Genomic DNA, 24,085 nt, shown 5'->3' with positions numbered 1-24,085 from the left:
CGTGCAACGTGCTGTCAGGCCAAACCAAAGCCTATATGTGCCATGCGCCTGGATCACTTGGCCAGTGGGCACCCCAGAGAGAACATCTCTTTTAATTGTCAACTTTGGATGTTTATGTAACCATCTTAAACATCATGACGTGTAATCATAAACAGCCTCTATGCATCATCATCATCATCATCATCATCATCATCACTTCTGTGCATCGTTCTGACACTGGCTGCTGCACTGACACATGTCAGTATAGGCGAATTCAGAAACGGGGTCTCATGGTCGAAGCTTACGTATTTCCTGTAGGCGGACTCGACGTAGCTTAAACCCTCACCAGGCGCACCGCTTTTCTACAGTGAACGGTAGAGTGACTGATGATAGTCTGCCTCAAATGTTACTCTTTTACCTGCTTTTTACTAACACTAACATTACAAAGATGCTCCAGAACATCGAGATGAACCTGTTTAGTGTATGGCTGCTCCAACAGTAGTGGCAACATTCCAAAGACAAAAATGTCAAAATATCCACCGCGGGGTCTGAGACCAGAGCCATTGAGTAATGGTTGAGACGACATCTCAAGAATGGCCTTTGGGCTGTGAGGACCTCTGTGGTCGTTGGTTTCAGCATGCCATCCAAGTGTTTTAAGTACCCATTTTGCAGGGGATCCAGCTGTCGATCTTGCAGAGAAATGGCTGCTCGTGCTCATGCCCTTGTTTGGACATGGACTTCAGAGCTCCAGGTGTTGGAGGGAGCTTGTCACTTTCTGCTCTATATGTTTGCAGAACAGATGCCATCGCAGTTCAGGGATCGTCTTGATGTTGATGCCCTTGGCTGAGTAAGCTGCACATACAAAGGACTAGGCAAGGCAACCTGCAGCCAGGTTGCCTTGCCTATATATTGGGGACAAAGGCTGGGGCCGACAACACAGGGAGGTTCCCTGTGTTGTCGGCCCCAGCCTTTGCTCTTTCTTTACCTAGGGCTCCCCACAGTGGTTCAATCTGCACAGCCCCAGAGGCCATAGAAATGGACGTGTTCTTCAGCAAGAGGTCATAGTTTGCTGTGACTAGAGTGTTACGGCCGCAGGCCTATATACAGTATATATATATATGTGTGTCTTTGTCTGCGTGGTGCGCACAGTGCGCGCCCCTTTGCCTAACCCATCCCTGTAGGTCCGTCAGCGCAGCCATTGGTGGGGAGCATTGCCGCCGCTCCGCTGTTGGTCGCCCGCTCCGCATCTCGCTCCACCAACCAGCTTCTACACCTGCGCCCACCTGACGGCATAAAGGCGGTCTGAAGCCTTCACTCCCGGGCCGCTGTCCAACAGTCACTCCAGAGTGGAGCCGGCTAGAGGCAGCGCGCCCTCCGTGCAGAGAGAACATGCACGGAGTAATATAGCGCAACATCAGTATATGGCAAGAGTTGCTAATGCTATATGTTTGATCAGTCTGTTGTCTGTTGTTAATCATTCATGTTAAAGTCCCTCATGGTGTCATGATCAAGAGCAGTAGTAGATAACAGGTAGTATTATGTCATAGTATTTCATGTCAGTTCACTTAGCTAGACAAGCAGGCTCCTCACCATGTATTTCTGTTTGAGTTAGGATAAAGTGCAGAGTAGCCAGTTAGGTTCTTTTGTTTCCGTTTAGTAGTTATTCAGATTTGGGAGGGTTTTTTTTTTATTATAGGATTTAGAGTTAGGATGTTTGATTGTTTCTTTGATTTAGGACCTGCACAGCCCTGCTCGCCCTGTAAATAGCCCTTCTGTAATTCATATTGAATACATGTATATATATTGTTACTATAATTTGTGCGCCACAGAACAAGAAATAAAACAACTTTGGCATTTTTATACCACCTCGCCTTATTACAATAACCGTCCTAGACTCTGTGAGTCGTAACAAGAGTTAGAGATCTGAAGGAGACCGCAAGGACCCGTTTGCAAGGCTGATTGCAACATAAAAATAAACCAGAACTCTAGAGTACTCTGTTGTGCAGATTGAACCACTGTGGCGAGCTCTAGGTAAAGAAAGAGCAAAGGCTTTGCCAGCCTTGCATTCACTGGGGCCGACAACACCTGGGAGCTCTGAAGCAGCACATGTTGAGAGAGGCAACAAGCAGCCATTGCTCCACAGGATCCACAGCTGGATCTGATGGAAAATGGGTCCTTCAAACACTTGATGGCATGCTGAAACCAACGACCATAGAGGTCCTCACAGCCCCGCAAAGGCCATCCTTGAGATCGTCCAATGCAAGTGTATAAATCTGACTGTTCTTCAGGCAGATTTTCCTGCAACGGTAAGGACTTACTTATACCCTATAGTCCTATACTGACATGTGTCATGCGATGACGATTCCCAAGCTGTGATGCACGGAAGTGATGATGATTATGATGACGCCTGTCATTATGATAGATTATGGCTGTGATTACACGTGTCATGATGAAAAGTCTATGAGCAGCAAATGTATTTATTTATAGACATTTAAGCCTCGGACAAAGACAACAGCCGAGTTGACAAATCATGACAATAAATATATTTTTTTTGGGGCCGAACAAAATAATTAGAAAGAAGGAAAAACGGTGTTTCTTTTTCTTCTTTCTTATTATTTGTTCGGACCAACATTTTTTTTATTTTATTGTCATGATGTGTCAACTCGGCTGTTGGCTTTGTCCGTTGTCTTTAACCCATTCAGGGCGGGAACCCCTTTTGTTGTTTATAGCAATCATGTTATGCTTTAGCTGTTGAGAAATAGCAGACCTACAAGCTACAAGGTGCCGGCACGAGTGCCGTGCTTGTAGGTCTGCTATTTTTTGAAACATCGTGAAAATGCGGCACAAATCAGAGTGAACGTTTTTAACTCAAATCTTTGCTTCTGCAGGGGGTCCCTGCAGGCTGGAACAACATATTTTCAGACGGGGTCGATCGGCAGGCCAAATACATTTAATCTTGGGGGTCCTTCACATGAAAATGTTTGAGAATGACTGACATTATTGCCAAAACACATGGGTCTTTCAAAAAACTGTCAGGATTTAGAAGGCATTTGTAGAATCGTCCTTGCAGGTCTGTGGGTTGGGTTTCAACTCGGCAGCAACGGTACGGTATTTCTCAGCTCGTATTGAAGGACATTTCTCCCCACATATACATTGATCGATTGATATCTCCTTTATCGGTCACAGAATAAAAACAATGATCAAAAGGATAACGCCCAAAAAAGCCTACAGCTTGTTTCCGTTGTGGATCAGTAAATTGATTTATCAATTCCCCCCCCCCCCCCCCCCCGGCCTGAAGCGTTTCTGCTTGGTTTCGACAGTGCCAGCGGGAGCCAGACAGACAGACAGACAGACAGACAGACAGACAGACAGGAAAGGGCAGACAATGCAGCAGGAATGGAAGACGGAAGCCGTCTGTCTGTCTGTCTGTCTGTCTGGCCTGCCGGGAATCGGACATCATCGGAAAAATAAAGGGTTTTATTTATTTTTCTTATACAAAAGAAAACCACCTCTCTCTCTCTCAAATACGGTTACATGTATTTCAGACAATGCCGTTATAGGAGGAGTGAGATTCTGTCTAAAAGCCCTGCCTGGTGGTGGCAGAGAGAGGGAGAGAGAGAGAGAGAGAGAGAGAGAGAGAGAGAGAGAGAGAGAGAGAGAGAGAATACACTTCATATATTCCACAATTTGATATGTATCACTTGTCATTGTGGATTGATTGCTTGATTGCTTGATTGATTGATTGATTGATCGATTGATCGTTCGATCATTGTTCATTTAGAGAGAGATGGACAGGTGATGAGAGGGAGAGTCACCGGTTGCCACGGGAACCAGACACAAGTCGCTGGTTCCGTGTACGGGAAAAAGATGATTAATTCCACCCAGTATCCTAGCAACCGTATTATAGCCTATAGCAACTGAACCCGGGGGAGAGAGAGAGAGAGAGAGATAGAGAGAGATAGAGAGAGAGAGAGAGTATGTCTCACCACATCGTCCAGGTTGACGTCGGCTCCTCTCCTGATCAGCTCCTGAACAATGTCCAGACTGCCCTGCTCCGACGCCAACATCAGCGGAGTCTGTCCGTTCTGCGCACGCACACACACACACACACACACACACACACACACACACACACACACACACACACACACACACACACACACACACACACACACAGACACAAATAAATACACACGTCACAAATAGAGTATCCGTTACGATTCTAAATCCTGACAGTTTTCTGAGCAACCCATGTTTCTATGTCTAAGGGCCGATTCATACTCCTATTTTCGAGCCGAATAAAAGTCGGTTCGGCGCTGTAGAGCCTACAATGTGACGTCATTTGAGGTTCGGGAGGGCGGGTATACCGTCCTAAAGTCGGCTCTTTGGTGCTACTGAAAATTTCTGACGAGCCAAAATCATTTCGGCACTACAGCGCCGAAACAGCGGTAAAATAGGAGTATGAATGAATCGGCCCTAAGTCGTCAAGTCAAGGACCCCCGAGATTTTATTATGTAATTGGGCCTCCGACCCCCATCTGGAAAATATGTTGTTCCAGGGACACCCCTCCAGAAGCAAATATTTGAGTTAAAAACGTTCAAAGCTTTGCGCCACATTTTCACGATTTTTCAAAAATAACAGATCTACAAGCTTGTAGAGCTTGTAGATCTGGTATTTTTCAATAGCTAAAGTATAACGTAATACTTAAAACACCAAAAGGGGTTCCCGCCAAGCCCAGGGACGCATCTGTGCCACCTTCGCTTTTAACCACTTGTAACCATTATTGTAACCATATTTTTAAACTTTAGCTGTTGTCAACATAGCAGATCTAGAAGCTCATAGCGTGACACTGAGTGCCGCGCTACAAGCTTGTAGATCTGCTTTTTTGCCTTGTTAAGTCGTGAAAAGGTGTGCAAATCTTTGAATATGTATTGTATTCTTTCACAGCAATCATTTTTAATTCCTATCTTTGCTCCTGGGAGTCCCTGAGAACAACATATTTTGAGATGGGGGTCAGCGGCTACGGCTGAACACAATTTTGGGGAGTCCCTGGCATGAAGAAAATAGAGCTATATACGGACAGTCGGACATAGAAACCTGAAAACTGTTATAGGATTTAAGAAGACATTTTGTAGAATCGAGCTCAGCTCTTAATGCGTTATAATGCGTTATTATATCAGATCCAGGTTTCCACACATGCTACAGTAAACATTTGTTTTGATACAAAACAAACCGTTTTGATACAAAAGGTGTGTATGTCAGGCAGGGCTGCACGATATGGACAAAAATTCATATCACGATATATATGGCAGATATCTCGATATCGATACGATATAATTCATATCACGATATATATGGCAGATATCTCGATATCGATACGATATATCGTGCAGCAACATATTTTCTTAACGGGCGTGGCTAGCGATTCAGGGCTGGAGCCAGGCTACAACAGGACAGAGGGACAAACGGAGTGATGGTTTATTTTCCGAGGGGCACAGGCTAAAACTGAGGGCTGGCTTTAGAAGTGGACGATATATCGATATGTCGACGATATATCTATATCGTGATACCGTTGCCTTTTTGCGATACTGATATTGTGCATGTTCATACCTCGATAACGATACGATAACGATATATTGTGCAGCCCTAATGTCAGGTCCGGGGACCGCCCGTGGTCCTTGAGGTTTTAGGCGGTCCCCAGCTAAAACCAAATGGACCCTCATAGAGATCTTTAACTCTTGAGGGTGTACAATACACTATCAAGAGTTAAATCAGTGTTAAACATCTGCATTAGGCCTACTTCATTTACACAACTAGAAAATGTAGAAGAAGTGTTGAAAAAAGTGAGTGTGGAACTATAGTGGCCCTCTGGAGCGAGTGTGGAACTATAGTGGCCCTCTGGAGCGAGTGTGGAACTATAGTGACCCTCTGGAGCGAGTGTGGAACTATAGTGGCCCTCTGGAGCGAGTGTGGAACTATAGTGGCCCTCTGGAGCGAGTGTGGAAATATAGTGACCCTCTGGAGCGAGTGTGGAAATATAGTGGCCCTCTGGAGCGAGTGTGGAAATACAGTGGCCCTCTGGAGTGAGTGTGGAACTATAGTGGCCCTCTGGAGTGAGTGTGGAACTATAGTGGCCCTCTGGAGTGAGTGTGGAACTATAGTGGCCCTCTGGAGTGAGTGTGTAAATACAGTGGCCCTCTGGAGCGAGTGTGGAAATACAGTGGCCCTCTGGAGTGAGTGTGGAACTATAGTGGCTCTCTGGAGAGAGTGTGGAACCCCCCCCCCCCCCTCCCTCCTTGTCGCGTACGTCTGGGTGTACCCTTGTGCGTGGCGTGTGTGCGTGGCGTGTGTGCGGGCGTGTGTGCGGGCGTGTGTGCCCGTGCGTGCGTGACTCACGTCGCTGCGTCCGTCCACGTCCTTGAAGCGGTCCAGGTGAGCCTTCATGGCCGACAGGTTCTCCTCCTCCACGTAGGCGAAGAGGTTCTGGATGGCCAGCGTGGTCATCTTGATGGAGGTGGTGGTGTCCATGATGACCGCTCAGTGACCACTACCTGTAACACACACACAGTTTAACTTTTAACCCATTCTGACCTGAGATCAGATCCATACAAGGTTTCCACTGGACACACACACTGGTCTGATGAACCCATTCTGACCGGAGATCAGATTAAAAAAAAATTCAGTCGTTCTTCGATTTAAAAAAAAATAGCACACCTACAAGCTCATATATGAGCTTGTAGATCTGCTATTTTTAAATAGCTAAAGCATAACATGATGCTAACACCAAAATGGGTTCCCGTTCAGAATGGGTTAATCCATCGGGATGGAGGGTTCGGGAACCCCTTTTGGTGTTTTAAAGCATTATGTTGTACTTTAACTGTTGAAAAATAGATCAATAAATAAATAGATCTGCTATTTTTTTGGAAAATCTTGCTTCCGGCAGGGGGGGAGGGGGGGGGGGGGGGTCCTGGAACTACATATTTCCAGATGGGGGTCGGCGGCCAAATACATATAATTCTGGGGCTCCTTGACATGAAATAGTTTGAGCACTGCCGACATAGAAACATTAGGGTTTTTCCAGAAAACTGTCATCATGGATATCAATCCTGTTTCTGTGCTGCGTGCGCAGCCTCTAAATCACCCCCACAGACCGTGGCAGTCAGAAGTTGGATTTGCGTCCAGCAGGTGGCAGCCATGTCACATACTTCTCTCGTTCCAATTCCACGCATGCGCACACCACTCGTGCTCATACAGGTATACACAAACAAACAGGTACACGGACATTGCTGGATGTAGGAGTGGTTGCACCACTCAAAAATAGTTATCATGAATCATACGTATAAGCTAAGAACAGTGGAATATCTATCTATGATCATGAAACTATGGGTATACACTGTAGAATGCTATGTCTACATAAAAGTTACATAAGCCTTTGCAGGCCTGTAAGGTGGTCGGGGCTATAGAGCGCCGCAGTCCCCGCCCCCTTTCAGAAAGCGAGTGGCCCAGGAAGTGAAAGCCCCATGCATTCTGCCATCGGCACTTTTAATATAATTTATTTAAAGACGGTTACGCCGCGGACAAAGCCAATTCGGATCGTGACGAATCATGACAATGAACACAATATTTTGGGACGATCAAATCATTAGAAAGAAGAAAAGAAAGTCAGGAGACAACACTATTTGTTTTATTTTTCGTCTTATAAATTATTTGATCGGCCCAAAATATTGTGTTCATTGTCATGATTCGTCACGATCCGAATTGGCTTTGTCCGCGGCGTAACCGTCTTTAAATAAATTATATTAAAAGTGCCGATGGCAGAATGCATGGGGCTTTCACTTCCTGGGCCACTCGCTTTCTGAAAGGGGGCGGGGACTGCGGCGCTCTATAGGGCGCAAGTGCTACGGGCCAAGACACACACATACACACACATTCAAACGCACGCATGTATTAATAGATAGATATATTCTTTATTTTTGTGTCACGCACCCAAGGCGCCCAGCCCACATGGACTCATAGGACACACCATACAAATTGCATTGTGTACAAGAAACAGTTTGTCTTATTCTTTTTTCTTTTTACACAAACAAAACATTTTGCCTTTTTTCCCCACGCTTTGCATAAAAAGTCTGCTAAAGCAAAAATACCTTTCCTAAAATAAAATTCCAGTTTTTCGTATAGTCCTCTAACCAGAAAAGGTTAGCACATATCTTTGTCATTTTACAAAATAACATAATATGACTTAATAATGGGCAGTATAATAAAGGTCAACAAGGCCTCCATTCAGCCCTGCTGCAGTTCGTGGGAGGCTGTCTCCATAGCAACAAGCTGAGAGAGCTGCTTCTGAGGCATTGTGGGTGATTGAGTATTCATTCCGCGCCCACTCACAACAACAACAACACCATTCACACTAGTAGTTGCGGAGTAATGTTATGTACAATGCACTCTATTGCTGTCGGTCACTGGGAGCTGACCAGTAAAAGCACAGCCTGATACTGTTGTACTGGGAGCTGACCAGTACAACCGCAGTCTGATACTGTTGTACTGGGAGCTGACCAGTACAACCACAGTCTGATACTGTTGTACTGGGAGCTGACCAGTACAACCACAGTCTGATACTGTTGTACTGGGAGCTGACCAGTACAACCACAGTCTGATACTGTCGGTCACTGGGAGCTGACCAGTACAACCGCAGTCTAATACTGTTGTACTGGTAGCTGACCAGTACAACCACAGCCTGATACTGTTGTACTGGGAGCTGACCAGTACAACCACAGTCTGATACTGTTGTACTGGGAGCTGACCAGTACAACCACAGTCTGATACTGTTGTACTGGGAGCTGACCAGTACAACCACAGTCTGATACTGTCAGTCACTGGGAGCTGACCAGTACAACCACAGTCTGATACTGTCGGTCACTGGGAGCTGACAAGTACAACCGCAGTCTAATACTGTTGTACTGGGAGCTGACCAGTACAACCACAGTCTGATACTGTTGTACTGGTAGCTGACCAGTACAACCGCAGTCTGATACTGTTGTACTGGGAGCTGACCAGCACAACCACAGTCTGATACTGGGAGCTGACCAGTACAACCACAGTCTAATACTGTTGTACTGGGAGCTGACCAGTACAACCGCAGCCTAATACTGTTGTACTGGGAGCTGACCAGTACAACCACAGTCTGATACTGTTGTACTGGGAGCTGACCAGTACAACCACAGTCTGATACTGTTGTACTGGGAGCTGACCAGTACAACCACAGTCTGATACTGTCGGTCACTGGGAGCTGACCAGTACAACCACAGTCTGATACTGTCGGTCACTGGGAGCTGACCAGTACAACCACAGTCTGATACTGTCGGTCACTGGGAGATGACCAGTACAACCACAGTCTGATACTGTCGGTCACTGGGAGCTGACCAGTACAACCGCAGTCTAATACTGTTGTACTGGGAGCTGACCAGTACAACCACAGTCTGATACTGTTGTACTGGTAGCTGACCAGTACAACCACAGTCTGATACTGTTGTACTGGGAGCTGACCAGTGCAACCACAGTCTGATACTGTTGTACTGGGAGCTGACCAGTACAACCACAGTCTGATACTGTCGGTCACTGGGAGCTGACCAGTACAACCACAGTCTGATACTGTTGACTGGGAGCTGACCAGTACAACCACAGTCTGATACTGTTGACTGGGAGCTGACCAGTACAACCACAGTCTGATACTGTCGGTCACTGGGAGCTGACCAGTACAACCACAGTCTGATACTGTTGTACTGGGAGCTGACCAGTACAACCACAGTCTGATACTGTTGTACTGGGAGCTGACCAGTACAAGCACAGTCTGATACTGTTGTACTGGGAGCTGACCAGTACAACCACAGTCTGATACTGTTGTACTGGGAGCTGACCAGTACAACCACAGTCTGATACTGTTGTACTGGGAGCTGACCAGTACAACCGCAGTCTAATACTGTTGTACTGGGAGCTGACCAGTACAACCACAGTCTGATACTGTTGTACTGGGGGCTGACCAGTAAAAGCACAGCCTGATACTGTTGTACTGGTAGCTGACCAGTACAACCACAGTCTGATACTGTCGGTCACTGGGAGCTGACCAGTACAACCACAGTCTGATACTGTCGGTCACTGGGAGCTGACCAGTACAACCGCAGCCTAATACTGTTGTACTGGGAGCTGACCAGTACAACCACAGTCTGATACTGTTGTACTGGGAGCTGACCAGTACAACCACAGTCTGATACTGTTGTACTGGGAGCTGACCAGTACAACCACAGTCTGATACTGGTGTACTGGGAGCTGACCAGTACAACCACAGTCTGATACTGTTGTACTGGGAGCTGACCAGTACAACCACAGTCTGATACTGTTGTACTGGGAGCTGACCAGTACAACCACAGCCTGATACTGTTGTACTGGGAGCTGACCAGTACAACCACAGTCTGATACTGTTGTACTGGGAGCTGACCAGTACAACCACAGTCTGATACTGTCGGTCACTGGGAGCTGACCAGTACAACCGCAGCCTAATACTGTTGTACTGGGAGCTGACCAGTACAACCACAGTCTGATACTGTTGTACTGGGAGCTGACCAGTACAACCACAGTCTGATACTGTTGTACTGGGAGCTGACCAGTACAACCACAGTCTGATACTGTTGTACTGGGAGCTGACCAGTACAACCACAGTCTGATACTGTTGTACTGGGAGCTGACCAGTACAACCACAGTCTGATACTGTTGTACTGGTAGCTGACCAGTACAACCACAGTCTGATACTGTTGTACTGGTAGCTGACCAGTACAACCACAGTCTGATACTGTTGTACTGGGAGCTGACCAGTACAACCACAGTCTGATACTGTTGTACTGGGAGCTGACCAGTACAACCACAGTCTATTTGAAGCCCAATGCATGGCAGGCCTACGAGTTCTCAACGTGTCACAGATGCAACGCATTGTTGCGCCGCTATTTTTGGCGCGCTGACGTGCTGCGACAGAGCATAAATGAATGCTGTTGGTCACATGCAGTACAGTACAGTACAGTACAGTACAGTACAGTACAGTACAGTACAGTACAGTACAGTACAGTACAGTACAGTACAGACAGACTCTCGCTGGCCCAACTGCATTGCTGCTATGAATACTATAAATACATATACTGTATAATTCCAGAGGCTATAGGAATCCAACGGCTAAATTAAGCCCCCCCCATCTAAAAAAAACGTTATTCCGGGGACCCCGTGTTTGCTTCAAAAATATTGTAAGATTTGCATAAAATGTCAGGATAATCTTTCTTCCAAAATAGCAGATCTATACAAGCTTGCAGCGTGGCGTGAAGTGACACGGTGTGAGGTTGTAGATCTGCTATTTTTGAATGAATGTTTGTGTGTGTGTGTGTGTGTGTGTGTGTGTGTGTGTGTGTGTGCGCGCTCGCGTGTGATAACTCGGAGACGGCCGCCAAAGAAAAAGCAGTAAAGCCTGCCTGCCTCCCTCCCTCCCTCCCTCAGGACATGTCACCCACCAGATATAGCCCGTAATAGCTTTTATTTCTGAAGTGACAAACGATGAGTGAATCACTGCGAAAGGGACGTGTCATTCTCGACACGTGTATACAGTATGTGTGGCCACTCTGTCTGTCTGTCTGTCTGTGTCACATAGCCTCGCACGCCTGGCGGAAGGCTATATTTGTGTTATTGTTTGACTTGCCATATGTCCATAATATAACACACGTCACATCCCAGTCATAACCCAAATACACACTATAGGACTATAGTCTTACTCATTTCACCAAAGGAACACAGCTTATGGTTACTTGTATCAGTGGGTTTTCAACCTTTTCATATCAAGGCCCATTTTTTATTCAGACTTTAAGCCACAGACCACCGTCTGGATGACATGCATAGCCTCTGATGAGAGCCTGGATTTAGAGTATTTTGTTGTCGTTGGATATGATTTTGAGCACAATTCCATGCTGTGTAGCCTATTGATGTGTTATGTAATAGGAAAGATATAGCAGGCAAACGTTGATCAAAAACAGCAACTCTTCTACATTCTCTATAGCTGCGTGTGGACTTTAAAGTAACGCCGATGTTTAACGATATCTTATAGTTTAGTTCAGTTAAAGATAGGGGTCCATGTTAGCAACACTCTATCTGGAACCCCCCCTCAAGGACCACTGGTTGAACACCACTGTATCGTTTACATGGAACAATAATTATGCTACAATTAGGAGTGCACGATTATGAAATGATATGACCGATATCCGATCTCAGAGTATTTGCAGGGTCATATCTGCCGATTCTGAACCGATTCCGATATTATAGGACCACAATGGAAACCAGCCTGGGCCCTATAGGGACTTGTCCCAAAGCCTGTTAATAAAGTATTAAATTAATGACATAAGTACACAAATCAAATGTAGATTTATTTATTTTTTTGCTGGTGAAAACCGATTAAGTAATCAGTATTGTTTTGAGACCGTTGTGGCATTTTTAAGGCCGATATGGCCAAATTCCGATCATGCTACCGATTAATCGTGCATCCCTATAGCTACAATGCTATACTATTGTCGTTATTGCTAGTATAGCTACGAATTGCGACTCTGTTGAGGAGAGGGAGGCCCGGCGGGGAGGGTGATATGTTGTCATGATTGCATGTATGATTGCATGATTGGGGGCACCTGTCAGTGGGGAGTGTGGGGGCGGGAGGAGCAGGACGAATAGAAGTGCGCTCAGACTTGACGATGGTTAAGAGCGGCGCAATTACACACAAAGTCAACGCAAAGACGTTAGAAGTTGCGCGAGCGCGTTGCAAAACGGTAGCGGCGCGACCTGGCGCAGCACAAACGGGACGAACCGAGGCGAATATTTAATAATTATGCAAGTCTGGGGTTAAATATAGGCTACCCACTGATATATTATTATCATATCACAACATAATGTTATATCATTGACCTAAATGGCGTTATATCGGCAATGATAGTATGTTAACAAAATATATACTTTTTCAGAAATGCTTTTGGACATGTGGAAGAGTTAAAAATGCAGAGTGACCCATTACTTTACCTGGGCAACATCATCTTCTGATACTTGAATGTTTTGACATGAAATAATAATCCTGTACCGCGTCACCGTGTGGTGTTTTGTTTCAATAGCGCGATCGTAATAAATATAGGCTGCAGCTGTTGATCTGTTGATGATCCGCTGCTGCTGCCCGCTGAGCACACGGTAAAGATACCAAGGATTGGACAGTGATGTCACTATTATGCTATGCTAACACACGGAAGTAATTAACACAGACTCGAAGCCATTTAAAAAGAAAAAAATCACAATCCTTGGTATTTTCATTCGAACGGACGGAGTCAACCTTTCATCCGCTGTTTGGAAAGTCCTTGTTAAGGTCGGGAAACAGTTTGGCAGGCGAGATGTGTCGTCGTACGTGTGTGTTAGGTTGATTGCGCACAGGTGGTGAAAAACAACCAAGCTGTTTTCGTGCTCAGACCCAGGCACCCAGCCACCCACCCACGCACACGCATAGCTCCGGAAGGGAGTGGTTGCACCACAAAAAAATAAATGGGGCCTTGATATGAAAAGGGTTGAAAACCACTGATATAGAGATGCATCATGATATGATGATCACAGTCACACACATATACCGCAACCAGACGCTGCGTGTTGCAACTAGCAACAAAGACAACATGGAGGCCGGGCGAGCCAACTCATCACAACAAGAACACACCCCAGTGTTACATTCAGTGGTGTGAAGTACATGTACTTAACCCATTTAGACGTGAATCCGAAATTTTGAAAATGTCTTCTAAATCCTGACAGTTTTCTGAAATACCTATGTTTCTATTATCAGCGGTGCTCAACGCTTTTCATGTCAAGGACCCCAAAAATTATATGTAATTCCTTACTTTTATTTTTGAGGGGCCCCTCCTATATACAGGTTTAATGTTTGTTTTTAGTTCAATGTTTGCACCGAGTGCCGCGCTATGAGCTTGTAGGTCTGCTATTTTTGAAAAACAATGAAAATGTGGCCCAAATGTTTGAATATATTCTTTCAGAGCGAACATTTTTAACTCAAATCTTTGCTTCTGGGTCCCTGGAACAACATATTTTCAGATGGGGGTCCTTGACATGAAATAGTTTGAGAACCAACTGACATAGAAACACAGGGTTTTTCAGAAAACTGTCAGGATTTAGAAGACATTTGTAGAATCGTCCTCAGGTCTAAATGGGTTAAAAACGCCATTGACAATGAATTGTTTTGTTTTGTAGAATCTACATCAGCATTACATCGTTGTAAGATGATAAGAGCGCCCCTCACTTCACACAGGTGTGATTATCTTACATAATAAGTAGGCCTAGTTAAACAACTAGTCGACTAGTAAACTAGGCAACTAGTCCACTCGTAAGAAATCACTAGAAGTGAAAGCCCTACAGTATGTGTGACAGAGGGGTCAAAGTGGAACGAAAGCTGCTATACTTCCTACAGCTTTAAGTCCATAAAGATCTGAACTATAAACCCTTTAATAATTAACCAATAACGCTTAGTGTACGCCGGTCATAATAAAACACAATATGCTCTTTGATACTGTAAACTAAAGCCTGCATGAGGTGGACTAGGACTGCCGCAGGACTGCTCTGCAACAGAGCCGTCCAATCACAACAGCTGTGTATGATGATGAACCAACCACCAGCTGTTATGAATTATGGATAATGAGCACAATGCACTACACAAGCCAGCCTGCCAGGGCACATCATTCAGACTTCAAAGCACATTATTATGATGTCAATGGACGAATACTGGAAAGCTCGCCCCCCCACAACACAGTCACCCTGGACAGTTTTCTGAATTACCTCATGTTTCTGTATCAGTGGTGAATAATATTTCATGTCAAGGACCCCAAAAATGATATGTAATTGGCCGCCGACCCCCATCTGAAAATATGTTGTTCCCGCAGGAACCTCTCAGAGGCAAAGATTTTAGTTAAAAAGGCTCTGAAAGGCTCTCAAAGATCTGTGCCACATTTTCACGATTTTTCAAAACCTGCAAGCTCGTAGCGCGGCACTTGGTGCAGCGGTGAGAGCTTGTAGATCTGCTATTTTTCAATAGCTAAATTATAAAATAATGTTTAAAACACCAAAAGGGGTTCCCGCCCAAAATGGTTTAAACGTAACCTCAGTAAAACATGCTTAAAAACGGTTAAACCTAACCTCATTACTAACCCTATGACCTCAGTAAAACGTGCTTAAAAACGGTTAAACCTAACCTCATTACTAACCCTAAAACCTCAGTAAAACATGCTTAAAAACGGTTAAACCTAACCTCATTACTAACCCTATGACCTCAGTAAAACATGCTTAAAAACGGTTAAACCTAACCTCATTACTAACCCTAAAACCTCAGTAAAACGGCAGCAAAACCTAACCCTATGTTCCTAAACTTATGCCTGACTAAACTCATTTCTAACCTCAGTGAAACAAATACAAGAATACAGGAACGGCCCCTGCACCGAGCGCTCGGCGGAAACAATTAGGGCGAGCGCGTTTAACCCATTCATGGCGAGGAACCCCATTTGGTGTTTTAAGGATTGTGTTATACTTCTAAAGTTTATAGCTATTTTTTTTTTAATCGTGAAAATGCGGCACAAATCTTTGAATGTATATATTCTTTCAGAGCGAACGTTTTTAACTCAAATCTTTGCTTCCGAGGGGGTTCCCGGAATAACATATTTTCAGATGGGGATCGGTGGGCCCAATTACATATAATTTCTGGGGTCCTTGGCTTGACATGAAATATGCAGGAGCACCACTGATATAGAAACATGTATGTATTTCAGAAAACTGTTTTTTTTCGGCGTCAGGCCCAACATAGGTTAAAGCCCCAACCACACCAAGGGGTCAAGACGGTTTTAGCGCCGTCCCTGGGGTGTGATATGTCCTGTTATGCACGTTGACGCGCGCTGTCCCTATACTAACGCATGGAATTCAACCGTTTTGACCCAAGGAGTTGCATGGTGACCCTTTTGGTGTGGTTAATAGTGAGTATTCCGGATACCCAATTAGAGTAGACCACTATAGAGGTCCGCGTGCACGGCAGGTAGAGATAAACAACAGTGTTGATATGAAGGGATGTGGATGAGGTGCTCTGCACACATACGTAACAGAAAAGGCCAGACTTTCTAACTATCACTCTGTACAACAATGCACGCTGACGTTACTATATATAACATCTGACACCCAGTATAGTGGAAAGTAAGTACATTTACTCCAGGGGATACTTCGAGGAGTTCCATTTTTGATACGTTATAGGCCTACTTTAATAAATATAAATATCGTGAAAACCTGTGCAAATGTTTGATTATATATTCTTTCACAGGACACATTTTTAACTCATATCTTTGCTTCTGTGGAGGTCCTTGGCTAGAACGACATATTTTCAGATGGGGGGGCCGGCGGTCAACAATGACATATATTATTTATTCATGAAATAGTTTGAGAACCACTGACACAGAAAACTGTCATGATTCAGAAGACATCCGGAGAATCTGGTCTCATGTCTCGATAGGCCCTTTTAGTTTACTATAGTCAAGTAAAAATAATCTGAATACTTTTCTTTCTCCCACCAATGATAACAGCCTGTTGACTGAGTCTTCAATTATAAGACGCAGGGAAGCTACAATTTAGACGGAAGTCTGTGTAATACCGTAATTTAGGTCACGTCCACGACGTTTGTGTAAAAAACAAAAAATATACTTGACCTAAAGTGACCGAAAGGCCACTATAGTTAAAACAATAGTGTTTAAAAGCACAATTTTACACAAATATACTATAGCCTAGATACTGTATTAGGTCAGGTGGGCCATACGGTTCTCAATGTGGGGCCCTGGTCCATACTACGGGTTCTTGGGGGGGTTCCAGGGGGGTCCCCAGCTAAATAAATTGGAGTTTAGGAACCAAATGGACCCTTTTGCCGGTGACTGTAGAGCGCACGCATTACCCTTTACAGGGGTGTGTAACTCTGATTGTACAAATGGAACCAAATGGACCCTTTTGCCGGTGACTGTAGAGCGCACGCATTACCCTTTACAGGGGTGTGTAACTCTGATTGTACAAATGGAACCAAGTGGACCCTTGCAGGGGTGTGGATCCGAGAGTTAAAATGCAATTATTATATCAAATAGGCTAGCAAGGAGTTTATTTAGATCAGGCTCTTTTAAAAAACCAACAGTGTCGCATGTTTGTCAGGTGTTATCATTAAGCTACAATGTCGCCAAAATGTCGCTGTTATATTGGCAATGTGTTGTTACAATGTCGCCAGTAACAGACTAGACAGACAGACAGACAGACAGACAGACAACCTTCTGACTCTGAGCCTGAGCGTCAATCTGCAGTCCAGTCTCACACACACACACACACACACACACACGCACACACACTGCAGGAGGACGGATCCACCACCACGGTCATTTGAGCAATCTGATACAAAACAAACAACATAGCCTAAAATAATTCTGACAATGTGCAACCGTCAACAAACACACACACACGCAGCGTCGCAGCGATATCGACTGGCGATCCATCCATGCGATATCGGTCGATCACACAAGTGTCAATCAAACGCCGATAGATGATGATGATGATGATGATGATGATGATGATGATGATGCTGCAGCATAAAAAACATGCACATATATTTTGTTTACCTTTTAAGGAGAATCGAGATGTTAGGCTTAAACCTAACGGTCCGAATGCAGTGATGAGATATAGTGTGTATTCCTAGTAGATTGTGTAGATGGATCTACAGTACTGCTAACCATCCTAGACAATGAACGCTACGACCACCACCAGCCATTTTGGTACCAGTGGGAAAAACACACAGGCAGCGGCGACTGAGTGAGTGAGTGAGTGAGTGGGAGAGATAGAGAGAGAGAGGCTTTTCTTTCTTCCATCCTCCTCCGTGCCGTCTGTCAACAACGCCACGCCCCGCCCACCCAGCGGTGACGTCAGGGAAGGGAAGGGAAGGGATTAAGGGAATGCCGGCGAGAGAGGGGTGGAGGGAGGGGGAGAGAGAGAGAGAGAGAGAGAGAGAGAGAGAATTCAAAACAGAACGAATTGCATTTTATAGCGCTTTTCCTCAGTGCTCATATAAAAATCAAACTTAATTGTGTAAAGTGAGGGGCACTCTTATATCATACATCATCATCGCATTACGTGCGCATGCCCAGCCAATTAAATCATCACAAATGGACTTGCCCATGTGGGTTTTAATTCAATTCTACCCAGGCCCTATCGAACCTATAGCCTGGCTAATAAGGCAGACCGAATCAGCCGTTGGCAAAAGAAAATTGCCTGCCGGCCCACGACAGTGTTGTGTGATATCATATTAGTCTGGCTTATTAGCCAGGCTATATCGAACCTCCTGTGTGGTTGACATATGGCGTAGGTCGGACTAGGTGGACTGGAGATTTGCATTTTATGTAGTCATAGCACTTTATAGTACAGATGTATAATACTATAGTATAGTTATGTATAGTTTACATATATAGTTTCATGATATAGATACTCTACTGTTACGCTCTTAGCTTACGCATGTTTCATGATAACTACTTTTTGTATGCCATGCTTTTTGTTATTGTTTAATGTAAATCGCTCTGGATTAAGAGCGTCTGCTAAATGCCTAAATTGTGAGATGACGTCCGCTTTTTGTTGTTATACAGTGATTGGCTGAAGGGGTTTTTGTCAACGCTATATAGTCCCGTAACCAGAGTCAGACTCCATTCGCATGCAGCTTCTGCGACGTGTCCAACAAAAGGCTTGAAAAATCACACCCGTGTGAAGTGAGGGGCGCTAATATATTAAAGGTGATGCGACGGTGATGTAAAACAAACGCTGCAAACACAAACATTAAACGCCATTAACAATAAATGTCACATTATGACGTACATTTTCCCTTCATTGTCAATGGCGTTTACAAAACAAACATTGAACTAAAGACAAACATTAAACCTGTGTATAGAACCTGTGTATCAAAAATGGATTGAGCAAATCATAAAAATGTCTTTTCATCTAGACATCTATAAGGGGTGCCCAAAAGGTATAGATTGTGATACCAGTAGATCACCAGATCACATGACATGCCTCTCTAAAGTATATATATTAAAAATTAAAAATGTGACTTGATTGATTTACATTAAAACGGGCCTGTCAGCTCAAACCCACAATGCGCACAATCATTAGTATAGCATTACAAAGTACAAAAGAAAAGAATCACACCCGAGTGTGAAAGCTCTTATCATCGTACATCATCATGCATGATGCATCTCATACACTGGCCAATCAGAATGCCTGTTGCCTGTGATTGGTTAGCTGATTTGCTCGTTTACATGTGACGTAAATGTTCCCTTCAATGTCAAATGGCGTTTAATGTTTTGATGTTTAATTTACGTCATATTGAGCCGAATTTTGACCTAATCTCTAATTTTGGCAAATCTTGAGACGTGTCTGGCCAAAAGCTGTTTATAGGAGGGGCTAGCGAAAAAAAGTAGATCTCGTTGAGCTTGTCATTTTGAAAGTAGCCTAGCTCTCAAGTGAAAAAAGTGTGGGCACCCCTGAGCTAAACGGGGTGCATACTTAGTTTAGACTAGTCATTGGTTAGACATGGGTTAAGGTTATGTTTAGGTGTGCTGCCCCGTGGGAGGTTAGGTTTAGGGTGAGGGTTTGAGATATAGGTTGTAGTTGTAGGACTAATGACTGGTCTAACCAATGACTAAACTAAGTACTGCACCCAGCTAAACATTGATGACTGAAATTACTAGTAATACAAAATCACACTCATGTGAAGTGAGGGGCTCTCTTATGATCATACATACATCATCATCATACAACCACATTCCGTGCTAAGCCAATCAAATCATCACAAATGTAATTTCGGGCCAATCACTTAATATCCTCAATATGTACTTTGCTTAGCCAATCAAACCACGCTGTGTTTGTGTCCACACAAACAGACAAAGCTGGGCATAGGAGGGTCTCCCACCACTCAAAAAGACAGGCCGCCGCTTGCTAACCTCCGGTTCACCACCTGGGGTAATGTTCTGTACGGGACCCTCTTTTGGTGCTTTAAGCATTAGGCCTATGTTATACTTTAGCTAATGGAAAATAGCAGATCTACAAGAGCTATGAGCCTTACTATGGGCTTGTAGATCTGCTATTTTTGAAAAAGCGTGAAAATGTGCCTGAAATCTTTAAATAGATATTGTTACAATGTTTTAAAGGTTTTATGACATTCATTTTCATTAATTTTTCTTTTTCTTTTTTCTTTTAGGTTTTATGACCTCAATTACACCCAAAAAACCTGAACATTGAACATTCAGTGGATTTTCTGTGGTCTGAAGTTTCCTTTGGGGTTTGGAAGCCTTTTGAGCTACAATGAAAACAGGCAAAACAGTGAAAACAGTGACATCTGCTGGCAAATCCCATTGACATATATGGGATTTGCAGGATCTTACATCACAAACTGCCGGAAAATCAGAGGCCTGTTTGAGCCAGAAAACCCCAGATCACAGAAAATCTACTGAATGTTAAAAGTTCATGTTTTTTGGGTGCAATTGAGATTAGAAAACCTAAAAAAAATAAGAACAATTCCAAAACCTTTTTTTTAATGTCACAATCCCTTTAAAATCTTTGCTTCTGGGGGGGGGGTCCATGGAACAACATAATTTCAGATGGGGGTTGATGATTCCCACATTGAGGCCAAATCAGTCTATGGGCCAAATACATATAATACAAATACATATAATTCTGCATGGGGGTCCTTGACATGAAAAAGTTTGAGAACCACAGATATAGAAACATAGGTTTTTCAGAAAACTGTCAGGATTTAGATTTTTTTTTAAATTGTTGACGCAGGTCTAAATGGGTTAAATACCTTATGACATGCAAAAAGGATGTAATGCTGCTGATCTGATTAGAAACATCTTATGATGACGTCACGCAGCAGGCCTGTTTGTATACTGCAGGTATTATATTATATATAATACCCCCACTCCCGCATTTATAATGTTTATACTCCTATCAACTAACCCTTTGTAATCTCCGGTGACCAGGTCTGTTTCCATGTGGCACTCCATATTTGGGCAAGACCGACGTCCTACATGACGTGGACATTTGAGGAGCTCTATTTAAAAGATGATTCCCACATTCTGAGTGGCTTTAGACGTCACATGGGAATTCAGTAACCTGCTAAATTGGTTTTGTTTGAGTTTTGTTCATATATCTCCAGTCATCATCAGTGCGTATAGAAATGGCGTCTGCCAATGGAGAATATGACAGAAGGACTGAGGCTGAAATCCAACGGATGATCCAGGACAGACGAGTGAAGATCAAGGAGGTCAAACGCTCAGTAAAGCTCAGCAAGAAGGACGCAGACGCAGAGGTAGCAAACAGTGTCCAGGTCTTCACCGCCCTGCTCAGCTGTATTCAGAGAAGTCAGGCTGAGCTCATTGGTGTGATTGAACAGAAGCAGAACACAACAGAGAAACAGGCTGAAGGCTTCGTCAAAGATCTGCAACAGGAAATCACTGTGTTGGAGATGAGAATATCTGAGCTGAAACAGCTCTCACACACACTGAAGACCACCCCCGCCTCCTCCAGAACTTCACATCCATCAACGCCACCCCATCCACCCACCAAGGACTGGACAAAGGTCAATGTCCAGCCGTCTTCATATGTGGGGACTGTGAGGACAGCTTTGGCTCAGCTGGAGAAGACATTCAGTCAAGAAATGAATAAGCTGTGTGATGCTGAGCTTAGGAGGATACAGAAATATGCAGTGGATGTAACTCTGGATCCTGATACAGCACACTGCGAACTCATCCTGTCTGAGGATGGAAAACAGGTGAGTCATGGAAACATAGTGAAGAATCGGCCAGACAACAAAGAGAGATTCTTATATTGTATCTCTGTTTTAGGAAAACAAAGCTTCTCCTCAGGAAGGTTCTACTATGAGGTTCAGGTTGGAGGGAAGACTGACTGGGATGTGGGAGTGGCCAGAGAGTCCATCAACAGGAAGGGGCAGATCATACTGAGTCCCAACCATGGTTATTGGTCTATATGGTTGAGGAATGGGAATGAGTACAGGGCTCTTGTTGGTCCTGACCCTGATGTCATCCTCCCTGTACGAGAGGAGCTCCAGATAGTGGGAGTGTTTGTGGATTATGAGGAGGGTCTGGTCTCCTTTTATGATGTGGAGGCCAGAGTTCACCTGTACTCTTTCGCTGGCTGCACCTTCACCGAGAAACTCTACCCATACTTCAATCCAACTACGAAACTAAACGGTACAAACTCTGCCCCTCTGATCATCTCTCCTGTTAATCAAAGAAATAAGGACAGGGACACTCAGTGAGGCGACGAGCAGGTCGAAGGTCATGGCTAAAATGTAACTTGAATTAGGGGCTCGTCCGGGAAGGGCCTAGGGCCAGTTGAAAGTGTCGAGGGGGCACACAATATATATATATAACAAATAAAACAAATATGCATAAAACTTAAACTGAGGGGAACCCTGTGGCGTGGGCCTGGACCACAACTCCATTACGCCTATATATGGGCATACGTGTCTGATCAGCGGTTCTGGGCAAACCGCCGGTCTGACAGAGTGCACGCTCGTGGGCACTCTCAGGTAAATAGCTGATCTACAAGCTGCGACGCGTTGTGAGCTTGTAGATCAGCTATTTCCGGGGCGCAACCCAGCACCTCTTTAGCTAGTGGAGATGCAGGTGTAACGACATGGATTTCTAAACAAATTTGTTCAGTGCAGAATACCAGAGTTCACGTTCAGGAGACTTCGCGGGGAAAAAAAGCTATTCTCCTGAATTCTGCCTTCCGGCATGGCATGGAAATGAGAGGAGTGGCATTGCTAAAGCCAATCAAACCGGAATGTGATGTATATGATGATGTATGTGTGATCATAAGAGCGCCCCTCACTTGTTCACACTAGTGTGATTTTGTATTTGTCAAATAATAATAATTGCGAACGCAATGAGCACTTACTATGAGACCTATAGCAGATCATGTCTGTGTGTCTGTGTGTGTGTCTGTCTGTCTGTCTGTCTGTCTGTCTGTCCCGCTATCCAAATATGGAGTGTGTTGCATCAGCAATCACTCAGCTCCATATATGGGCACAAAAGGGGCCAGGTCCACTCAGCTCCATATATGGGCACAAAAGGGGCCAGTGATTTGTTTGTTGTGGACCTGGCCCCTTTTGTGTCCATATATGGAGCTGAGTGGACCTGGCCCCTTTTGTGCCCATATATGGAGCTGAGTGCGTTCGCTTCCCGCGTTCGCGCGTCTTACTCATAATAATTACAGTCATCAATGCTCAGCGGTGCCCACACTTGAGACTTTTCACTTGAGAGCTATAGGCTACTTTCAAAATGACAAGCTCAACAAGATCTACTGGTTGTCTTAGAGACGGTTGAAAAGGGCACGGGGCTGAAGCCCCCTTTGATGTCTATGTGTGCACGTCCCTGCTGCAGGTCTGTGATAAACCAATCTGAGAATCCCATCGTCAAATATTCGGGGGGAAAACAGCGCCTCCCCGAGGCAACAGTCTGTCTTGAGAGACTATAGTGATGAACTGATAGACAAAATAAATCTCTCCTAAGCTCAGGTCCAGGCCAGCCACAGTCAATTTCAATTCAATTCAGGCAGTGTTGCTGCAGCACAACTATACGTTGTGTGTCTTGTGTTAATGGAGGGAAGAAGTTAATAATATAAATAACATCAGATGGTACATTTATCATGTGAAATGACTGTAAAGGCCCCCAAAATGTCCCCCCAAGGGCCCCCAAAATTTCGGTGCACGCTACGCGCGCGCGGTGTGGCCTGCCAGGGGGGCGTATAACTCCCGGCCTGATTTGGAGTTCCACTCCGGGCCTAGCCTGGAACTCACCTATGCTTTTTATGGCATAGGCAGCTCCCGGCAGGATCCGCCGGGAGAATATATGCGCAGCTGCGCGACATGAGACTAAGAGAGAGAGGAGCGTGTGTGTGTACATGTGTGCGTGTGTATGTCAAT

General features: G+C 44.6%; 1 protein-coding gene and 1 pseudogene across 2 annotated transcripts in view; one reads left to right on the top strand and one right to left on the bottom strand.

Moving 5' to 3' along the window:
- The window catches only part of LOC308334122 (kinase D-interacting substrate of 220 kDa B-like), a 105,104-nt gene extending 87,226 nt beyond the window's left edge, over nt 1-17,878 (bottom strand). Inside the window, exons 1-3 of the mRNA XM_080790708.1 lie at nt 17,715-17,878; nt 6,376-6,530; nt 3,966-4,064 (exon numbers count right to left, since the gene is read on the bottom strand). Of these exons, the coding sequence (XP_080646834.1) occupies nt 3,966-4,064; nt 6,376-6,507 (231 nt within the window). The 5' untranslated portion in view covers nt 6,508-6,530; nt 17,715-17,878. The remainder of the gene's footprint in view (nt 1-3,965; nt 4,065-6,375; nt 6,531-17,714) is intronic.
- A 3,435-nt stretch (nt 17,879-21,313) lies between these two features.
- Nucleotides 21,314-22,414, top strand: LOC308334121 (pyrin-like; annotated as a pseudogene). The gene has a single exon. The product of its transcript is annotated as a pyrin-like (transcript).
- The last annotated feature ends 1,671 nt before the right edge of the window (nt 22,415-24,085 follow it).

This window comes from Protomyctophum bolini, assembly GCF_963924005.1.
Source record: "Protomyctophum bolini genome assembly, chromosome: 19".
In the NCBI taxonomy this organism is placed as follows: domain Eukaryota; kingdom Metazoa; phylum Chordata; class Actinopteri; order Myctophiformes; family Myctophidae; genus Protomyctophum; species Protomyctophum bolini.
Note: the sequence above shows the minus strand (reverse complement) of the source record. Positions and strands in the feature narration are given on the sequence as shown.